General features: G+C 38.4%; 1 protein-coding gene across 1 annotated transcript in view; it reads right to left on the bottom strand.

Annotated features, from left to right (window-relative positions):
- Nucleotides 1–509: 509 nt before the first annotated feature.
- LOC129450128 (ras and Rab interactor 2-like) overlaps nt 510–10,640 on the bottom strand; it is a 34,781-nt gene continuing 24,650 nt past the window's right edge. Inside the window, exons 9-12 of the mRNA XM_055212614.2 lie at nt 3,505–3,813; nt 3,237–3,368; nt 1,113–1,276; nt 510–782 (exon numbers count right to left, since the gene is read on the bottom strand). Coding sequence (XP_055068589.2) covers nt 510–782; nt 1,113–1,276; nt 3,237–3,368; nt 3,505–3,813 — 878 coding nt within the window. The remainder of the gene's footprint in view (nt 783–1,112; nt 1,277–3,236; nt 3,369–3,504; nt 3,814–10,640) is intronic.

Genomic DNA, 10,640 nt, shown 5'->3' with positions numbered 1-10,640 from the left:
GACTGGATTCTACAATGTTAGGGCCGGTTTACGTATTGTGTCTTCTGCACACTCAAGTTCATTATTTCAAATGTTGGCACGCGAACGGAAGAGATTACAATTTTGTTTAATTCCATGATGTATTTTACTGAACATGAGTATTTCTTTATATCTTTATATTCTATATATCTTTATTAATATCAGATTCTGCAGGTAAAATTACAATAATAAGGTGACTTGACTCGGACTTGACTTGACATACTACAGGACTTTACTTGACTTGACTTGACATAGCCTGTGACTCGACTTGACTTGAATTGCCCAAGAAAAAAAATACTTGGGACTTACTTGAGACTTGCACATGTGTGACTTGGTCCCATCTCTGATGTCGTGTGCAGTGGAAAGGCAGCTTAAGAGATTAATAGGTAGTAGCAATTTAAAATCAAGTAAAGTCTTTCCGGTTTTGCAAAAAAGCAAAAACCTTTGGTCTTTAGGGTAGTTCCAACAATGCTGTTAGGAAGGAATTCAGTTTATGTTTGTGTCTTTCTGTAGGCAAAGTGAAATGATGGAGGGTTTGGCCGACTGTGTAATTCTGCCTTAATCCTCTGAGGGTACGTGTCTGCGGCTAGCTGCTGGCTGCTGTCGCCCGTGTAGAGAAAAACTCCATAGTTTTCAGGATCAGACACGCCGAATTTGAGGGCACAAAGGCTCGACATCTCTTCAGTGGTGGTGTAGGGCCGCACCTGCAGGGTTTTAGCCATGCAGCAGCTGTCTGCCTTTTGCAAAGCCACACGCAAGTAATTCTAAACACAAACAAACAAACAAACAAACAGGAGTTATAGATACAGTTCACCAAAACAGCTTCAAAATTATTTAGGACTATTAGACTGTACATTTTTAAGTTGATTTAATTCAACTTAAAATATTAGTCAACTCAACATTTTTCACAATATTAAAGCAAATTTTAAGTAAACCATGTAACCTTTTTTTTTACTTGAATCAACAAATCTTTTTGTACAGTGTAGACTCGTACAGACATCGTGTAGATTTACGATGGAGTTGTAAACAGTCAGAAATCATGCAGATGTTGACCTCAGATAGAAAGCCTAAGCATCTGAAGGTCAGACTCATACCTGGAAGTCGTCCACAGAGGGCAGATTTCTCTGCACGGTGCGTCTTTGGTGCCATTGGTGGAGTGTGTCACGTGTTGTAGAGCTGAGGATTCGGGCAGCCTGGTCTTCCTGGAAGTTCTTAATCAGTGACATTGCTCCATATGCACTGGTGAGGTAATAACCTCCTATATAGGAATAAAGCATATTTTTATTAAAGACTTCTATTAAAGTGTAAACTCCAAAAAAAAAAAAAAAAAAAAAAAAATGCTGGGTTGTTTCAACCCATGTTTGGGTCAAATTTAACATATTTTCTAGGGTCAAGTGTGTATTAGTACGTATTAAATGTGTTCTCAGGTTGTCACACCACAGAAAAATGTGTTATTAACCACCCAGACAAATTTGAATGATTTAAAAAACCTACAATGTAATTAAATAAAGTTATCAAAATCTTGGAAAAACAGACAGGATTCTCTGCTCTCAAATGCTGGGGGCATGTCCAACTTTCAAATATAGCTACAACCTGAATGCATGCTCGTGATTGTGTTAGGGGCAGGGTCATGCTCGGTGACTCTAGTGCATCATCTAGCCACCGTTTTAGCCTTGCCCAAATAATCCTGAACTCAGAAATAAGAAAAAAACTGTTTACGTGAAACTCCACAATTCAGTAGGCTACTACATAGTTCACAGACTTTGTAAGGTGTTTCAGCAATACATTTCTAACATTTAGAATGTGTTTACATAAAATTGTCGAAAATTACTTTACCCGGTTTTAATTTAACCCACAACCCATCATCATTTAAAATGTAATAAAATGCTTTTACTTTAAAAAGTACACTATTCTCAACCTTTCATTATATTTTTATATAATTATATAATTATTATTATAGGATATGATAAGACTCATCAAAAATATGGAATAAAATAAATGTAACGTTTTGAATTGTTAAAATGAGTGAGTGTACCCTTTGTCTAGAGTTTGCAAAAATGTACTTATGTCATTTTATCAAGCAACTTTTTAAAGTTTCATGCCGACATGCTTTTTAAACCATCTATTTTGATCTCCGATTGGCTGCTTTTTTCATCAATTGTGAAAGTAAAACGTAAAGGCCACTCTATAGTAACACATACTTGAAAAATTACTGTTGCATTTAAAGGTGCATTGTGTAACTTTTAGAAGGATCTCTTGACAGAAGTGCTATATAATATACAGCGGGGGGAAATAAGTATTTGACACATCAGCATTTTTATCAGTAAGGGGATTTCTAAGTGGGCTATTGACACAATTTCCACCACATGTAGACATCAAGCCAAATATTGAATTTATACAAAGAAATCAGAACATTTAAGTATACAAGTTGAGTCATAATAAATAAAGTAAAATGACATCTTTGAAAAGATGTAAAAAACATTTAAGTCAAGTGACCCTAAACTTTTGAACGGTACTGAATAAGGAAATCCCATATTGCATTAGAAAAATGTTGATTATAATATTTCTTACTTATATTTCTTTCCATAAAAGTATTTGCAAACCTTTTTTTAATAAAATGATAAAAAATGCATAATTGCCTTATTTATATTAGTAATTATTTACCTTTAAGAAGTTTTTTTTACAAACAAACCTTTCAAAAAACATACAGGTGTGCATCTAAAGACAAACAATATCACCGATATATGTTAAAATTAGTCAAAACATGGGCCGTTTCTTAATACGAAGAACACCAAGTTCGGACTTGCATCCTTCGTAGAGAAATTACCAATGTGTTTTTAAATTAAATCAGCTCAAACAGGCCTTGGACTAGAATAAGCCCTGTCAAGGAAACCGCCACAATAGGTATTAATTCAATACATTTTTTAAAACCTGAAATCATTGCCTTAAATATGTCATTTGACTGTGTACAACACAATACTTCTTTTTAACGTCAGCAAACGCTTCAGTACGAAGGTCGATGGAAACAGGACAAACATACCCAGGAGGAAATAACTTTGTGAGGAACTGAACTTAGGAAGTGTATCAAATATGGGAAAAGTTTATCGCTTGTCAAATTCCTCCTATTGTTTTTTCAGATACTGAAATTCATTACAACCAGGAAAGCAAACTAGAAAATGTTTTATTAAACAACAGCCCTCGTTGAGATGAGGACACACCTTCTCCATGTAGCAATGATGGATCTGTCAGCTCCATCATGTACAAGATCTCAGTGTCCAACTGAGGCATGTCACACTGGACCAACACATATGTCAACATGGGCAGGAAATCATCCGCTCCGAACAGTCGCACTGAAAACAGACAGAGAGAACATTTATGTTTGATCTTCATCCAAATCATTTCATGCATAATGCACATAATTTTCCCGGATCACACACCCATAAACCATTAAATGAACCCTTGAAACACAACTCCACCCGTACGCACCTTTGTGATCTTGCATAATATTGTAGATGAGTTTACACACTTCCAACAGCACCACGATCTTCTTCTCGGGCGAGTACATCCTGCACATGGCTGCTAGTTTTCTGCGGATCCGGTTAATGGCGTAGGTGCCTGGTGGTCTTGTTGCGTTTGCCCCCAGTTCTCTGGGCTGTTTGGTCTTGGCTAGGGCCAGATTTTCTTGCAGTCTCCGCCACTCCCCGCTGGACACCTGGCAATCATGCAGGGTCGACTGCACTGAACTGTACAGAGGTTTCAGCACGCATTTATGCATTGCCTTTTCCAATACTGCATCTGATATAAAGAGAAAAAGAGTTTTAAAGCTATAAAGGTCCCATGAAATCAAAACTGACAATTCTTATTTTTAATAAAATATTGCAGTGTTCATTATAAACAATTTATTCGTCTGGGTCATTAATAATAAAAAAAAATCATTTCAGGTCATTTACATAGCAGAAACTTTTATCGAAATCAACAGGAAACAGGGTTCCCACTCAAATGTCAAATTCCCAGACTTTTCCCAGAAAAAAAGGCTGAGATGGCGTAAAAAATTACATTAAATGCGTGAAATTATTAAACAAAGCCAATAAATGGATGTTTAGATTGTAGTTTTACTTGAAATCAATGCAGGCTTGGACCTGGAAATGGCATTCCTTATGTCACAACTTAACAAGCGAAGAACATTTTGAACTAAAATTTAAAGCGAAAAACAACATCCCTGAAATTTTATGACTCGGTCAAAAAATATATAAAATTCCCTGACTTTCAATGTCTGGAATAGACTTTTTAAAATTCTGAAGAAAGGAATTAGACAAATAACCAAATAACCATTTTGCGAGTATTTTTCCTGCCTATGCGACTGCGAAATTTAGATATAATTATATTAATATAATGTGCAAGCGTTTACGTCTACGGCGCATCCAGTCACTCTCCCTCCACACATGCTCGGTTTAAAAGAAATCTCTGCCTACATGAACACGCAAAAACATGTGATCACTTGCTGTAAAGAGCATGCCACACCAGCAGGCGGTGATATAACCCTAATCGTAAAGCCATGTCGGCCAATAAGAAGCCTTAATCAGAAGCAAAAACCCTGGTTGTACTGTCTACAAGACAACACTGCAATCGGGGTTTCTTAAAATACTCACCCTGGCAGTGGTTTTCAAAAATGTTCAGTTTCAGTGACGTGATACTGCGTGTTCGTGTGGACGAACGGCCGAACCACGTATAAAAAGTTATGGTTATAAAAATACCTGTGTCCGTGTGGACAAGGCATTAAACGTGAGCGGGAGTAATGACGGGTTTAAATTGCCACAAACTAATATAATGTCAGAGTCTGCTGCTTGTGTTGTTAGTAAACATGCTGCACAGTGTTTTGTACATGTGTATGTAAGCGATTTCTCTGATATTTCAGCACAATTGATGAAATAAGATTGCGCAACTTTCACACGCTCGCAAAATGAAACTAATAAAAGACGCGGAGATCAGCCGCTTTAGTTTTATCAATGAAAGCCTAAAGATAGGGCTGTACACTGTGTTGCGCTAGAAGTTAGAAAAGATGTAAAACATTGTGCTCAGTAGACTACCTCAGATTAGATAAAGTGTGAAGGCAGTCTCGTGTGGCTGTTCAAACACATTCAACCAAATTACAAGTCCTGGCCAAATGATATATTCAGAGTGCATAGAGACATTTTGTAGTGATTACAGCACAAGAATGTGATTTCTTTACTCAAGTCTGTGTTAAAGTAACAAAAAGCAAGCAACATAGTTAGAAAAAGTTGATTGTAGGTTTCATGGTTTACAGTAAGCCAAATATATGTTATTATAAAACGGTTAGTTCCAATCCTTGATTCTGATTGGTCAATAGGTGTGCTTTATTCGCAATAAAACACTGCTATGACCGCTTCACCCAACGGTTCTATTTAATATCACTGCGCCCTTAGCAACACCCTTAGCAACACATAAACATATAATGAGACAAAGTTTGAGAACAGTTTGTTGTTTTTATTTGAACTTTCATGTTGTTTTTCGCAGTCAGGGACTATTTTTTCTAGCGGAAGGAATGCTTTTATTAATTTAACTTCATGAAAGTTGCACTAATATTTTTTTTTACTTTAATATTGTGTGGTAACCGTTTTATAAAAGCAATAAGGTACTCGAGGCAAGTGCTGTATCGTGAATAAGTAACGGCTGAAGGGGTTGCAGGCACTCCGCTTCGCGTCGTGCCTAACAACGCCCTTCAGCCGTTGCTTATTCACGATGCAGCACAGCCTCTCGTGCCTTATTGCTTACTTATAAAACGGTTAGTTCCAATCCTTGATTCTGATTGGTCAATAGGTGTGCTTTATTCACGATAAAACACTGCTATGACCGCTTCACCCAACGGTTCTATTTAATATCACCGCGCCCTTAGCAACACCCTTAGCAACACATAAACATATAATGAGACAAAGTCTGAGAACAGTTTGTTGTTTTTATTTGAGCTTCCATGTTGTTGTTCGCAGTCAGGGACTATTTTTTCTAGCGGAAGGAATGCTTTTATTGATTTAACTTCATGAAAGTTGCACTAATTTTTTTTACTTTAATATTGTGTGGTAACCGTTTTATAAAAGCAATAAGGTACTTCGCGTCGTGCCTAACAACGCCTTTCAGCCGTTATTTATTCACGATACAGCACAGCCTCTCCTACCTTATTGCTTACATATACAGTATGGCAAATAATTTTTGTATATAAAGAAGAAAATTATCTGTATTTGTAATTAATTTATTAATGCATTAAACATGTTTGGACCTAGTTTTAGTTTTTCTTTTTTGATTTTACACCACCCAGTGCCACCAAATTGAGGCCAGCGCCACCAGCTGTACAATGTCAGGGTGTGGAGGTGGATAGAACCCAATCGCAGACAGCTCTTAACTAAAAGACGTTTATTGTAACATAAAAACCCTCGAGGGGGCAAACAATGACAGAACTAGAAAATAATCAAGACAAGACAGATCACACGACATGGTATCATAGATACACAATGAACCGGCACAGGACAGCAAACACAAGGGCTTTAAATAGGGAAAACTAAACTAGGGAACAATGACAAACAGGTGGAGGGAATTAACTAATCAAGAGTTAACAAGGAAACAGGAGGGTAAGGTTAAGACTAAAGATAGGAGAGCATGCGGTACACCAAACATAAACACAGACCACATGACTCTCCACACAGACACAGAACACGTATACGGGGGTGTCAGGATCCCGGCACCAGAAACAAGACAAAATACACTTAATAACATTCGGGATCCTGACACTACCCTTCCCTTAAGGGTTGCCACATGGCAACCCAACACAACAGTACATGACAAAAACAATAAACAAAGTCCAACGGCCAGAAGGCCGACAGTGCCCAATGTCCGGACCCCCGAAAAACAAGAAGGCGGGACAGACGGTCTCCGCCCAGGAAGTGGGCCCGGAACCCAGCACCGCACGGCCCGCCGACCCCGAACAGGACACAGGACATGCCGTACAGGAACGCTCGCGGGGCTCACTGACCAGTGAGCATCCCGGAGCTTGCTGGCCGATCCTCTGTCGCGGGGCTCGCTGAACAGAGCTCCGTCGCGGTGACAGTCCGACGTGCAAACACTCCCACGGGATCCGCCGACCAGGAACTTCCCGCGAATCTCACCTTCCCGGCACTTATCCGCGGGGCTCACCGACCAGCACACTCCCGTGGGGCTCGTCGATCCGGATCTGTCCCGCGGAGCTCCCCGAACAGGAACACTCCCGCGAAGCTCGTCGACCAGTAGCCCTACCGAAGACGCCACCGATCAGGAACACACCCGCGGGGCTCACTGCACGGCCACAGGAACACAACGGCACAGACAACGGCAGGACGGGGCAGGACTGGACGACATCAGGACAAAGCAGGACTGGACGGACAACAGCAGACTCGACGACATCAGGTAAAAAACAAAACAAAAGAGCTGTCTGCTGGGTTCCAGAATGGCCGGTTCATTCTGTCAGGGTGTGGAGGTGGATAGAACCCAATCGCAGACAGCTCTTAACTAAAAGACGTTTATTGTAACATAAAAACCCTCGAGGGGGCAAACAATGACAGAACTAGAAAATAATCAAGACAAGACAGATCACACGACATGGTATCATAGATACACAATGAACCGGCACAGGACAGCAAACACAAGGGCTTTAAATAGGGAAAACTAAACTAGGGAACAATGACAAACAGGTGGAGGGAATTAACTAATCAAGAGTTAACAAGGAAACAGGAGGGTAAGGTTAAGACTAAAGATAGGAGAGCATGCGGTACACCAAACATAAACACAGACCACATGACTCTCCACACAGACACAGAACACGTATACGGGGGTGTCAGGATCCCGGCACCAGAAACAAGACAAAATACACTTAATAACATTCGGGATCCTGACATACAACTTGCTGGTGCCAGTGCCACCCCTCTCAAATGTCAGTCTGGAGCCCTGCATTGGGCGCCAATATGCACATTTACGGTACCAGTATGTGCCTTGGATATACTAATATGCATCCTTTAGGTTCAAAAAGGCTATTTTAGGCATCAGTTCTCAGTATTTATGACTTCTGGCTGTGAAATAAGGCAGTGGGATTTCTGATACACTGAGGGCAATTCGAATGACATTACTAAGACATTATAGAACTAATATGTGACTCTGCAATATTTCTAGCAATAGCCAACAATGTATTGTATGGGTTGAAATTATCAGTTTTTATTTTATACCAAAAATCATTATAATGTAAATGTAAAGGCATTTAGTACATTTCCTACAATAAATATATAAAACATTTATTTATTTATCATTAGTAATGTGTTGCTAATGACTTAAATTGGAAAACTTTACAGATGATTTTCTCAATATTTAGATTTTTTTTGCACCCTCAGGATTCCAGATATTCAAGTAGTTGTATCTCGGCAAAATATTGTTCTACAAACATACATCAATGAAAAGCTTATTTATTCAGATGATCTCGAAATTGACTGGTTTTGTGGTCCAGGGTCACATATCGGTGATTTTAAGAATATCCGACTATATAAAAATATGATTATTAATCATATTTTTGAAAAGACAACTTACAGAGGTTACCAACAAACATTTACAGATTTAATCTTTAAACCTACAAACACACCCACATTGACTTCCCGTGTTACACTATCATAATTGAGATTAAAGTTGAACATCTTTATGACCTCTTTACAACTGACACAGACTTTCAACAGGCCTTGGTCTTTAAAATGGTAAAAATGATCTGTGCTATGCTGCCCTCCAAAGGCAGAGTGCAGTATCTACGCAAACACTGAAACTGAGAAAAATGGCTTTAAAGTTTTTACACTAGCCAGCCAAACATGTTGTGGGTAGATTAGTGGTAATGCATTCATGTAATGCCTTGTTAGGAAGAAATTTTTATAGAAAAAAAAACATGACCACCGATGTGACCCTTGACTCTCAAAATGCAGATACTGCACTCTGCCTTTGGATGACCTTTAACAACTAAAGCACTATTGCAAAAGCAGAGTGCAGTATCTACGAACTAAATGTGTTCACTCAACTTTTTCTCATGCTTCTTAATACATTTTGATTGTTTTTAATAACTGTAATAGTTTTATTGATGTTTGCATGTTGTGAATGCTAAAAATGCTCCTTTTACCACAAAGAGTATTTTACTAATTTTATTAATTTTTATTTATTAATTTACATTATACGAGGTTTGCTTTAAAAACAGTAGTTAAAAATTAACACAAGTTAAAAATAGAAGAACATGTTTGTCCCAAATACATTATTGTAACTAACAGGATGCCCATTTTAGTTAATTTTCATGTTGTCTCAAAGTAGCACAGTTATGTAAACTTAGATATTCTTAAGATTATAGCTTAAGAAGTACTAAACAAAATGTTTTAATATTAAGTAGCCTACAAAATTAGTTCGTGGAAAAAGAGCACTTATTATGGAAGTGTACTTTTTCACCTAGCGTGCTTTCTGCCGGCCCCGGCTGCGCTCGTCAGGTTGACTGGGCGCCGCTAACTTTGCCTAACAATCTAACTTTACCAGACTCTTATCAAACTTTTGAAGGAGTAACCCCTGTCAACACGATTGGATTAGCTGCCTAAAAAGTGGAGAGATGTTCGAATCAACAAACACCAATGCGACTGAATCGGATTATATCATTATTGTCGGAGGATATTGCCTTCAATGGACGAGCACAGGTAGGTCAAAACTTGCTAGCAGCTGGCTAGTTAACTACTTATAAAGCTGTAATTTGCCTATGTATGAGTTATTATCTTGCTATCTTCCTTACCCGTATTTGTTTATTTGCGTTTTAACGCGAGTTCAACCATCATTTGGACGTGGCATTGTGCCATGGTTGGTTTGTTGTTGTGTGTTACGATCGGGGAAAACCGCAGTATCTGCTGTGTCAAAGCCGGGGAAACAAAGCCAGTACGCAGTAACGTCACTTACTGCGGTTTGCCTTGGTATTAGCATGGATTTTGTAGTTACTGCAATTTTGACTCCCTCATTTCTCTGAAACGGGACAAAATTTAACTAAGAGACTTTGTCATAAGACAGAACAGATGTCATAAAGCTCGTTTCAAGCCTTAACTCCATTTTGACCAAGCGTGTAGTTACTGCGCTTTCGCTTTGGACGGCAGTATAGCATAACCATGCATTGCTAAAAATCTATTAATATTTTAGATCTAAAAACAAAAAAGTTTGGCAACACTTTACAAATAAGGCTGTATTAGTAAACATTGTTTTTCATGTTAATGCATTACTAATGTACAATATAGGTTTTCATATATTCATAATTCAAGAATCGAGCCATTGCTAACTATGGTTTAGGGTTCGCTTTAGGTTTAATTATTCAAGCATTACCCATGATGTGGCATTCAAGCAATGGAATTCATGCCTTTAAGCTTTGCTTACTGGCTCTTAACCTTAACTGCCCTTAACCACAGAGAAAGTTTTTACAAAAGTTAAACTTTCCCTTTAAACTTTCTTAAGATACAGGTAGGCACAGTTGCACATTACATGAAACTTCTAATACCAAATTTGTTAATTTAAAGAAAGAATTACAATTCTCT

The sequence above is a fragment of the Misgurnus anguillicaudatus genome, chromosome 8 (genome assembly GCF_027580225.2).
Source record: "Misgurnus anguillicaudatus chromosome 8, ASM2758022v2, whole genome shotgun sequence".
Lineage (NCBI taxonomy): Eukaryota > Metazoa > Chordata > Actinopteri > Cypriniformes > Cobitidae > Misgurnus > Misgurnus anguillicaudatus.
This window is presented reverse-complemented; position numbering and strand designations above follow the sequence as displayed.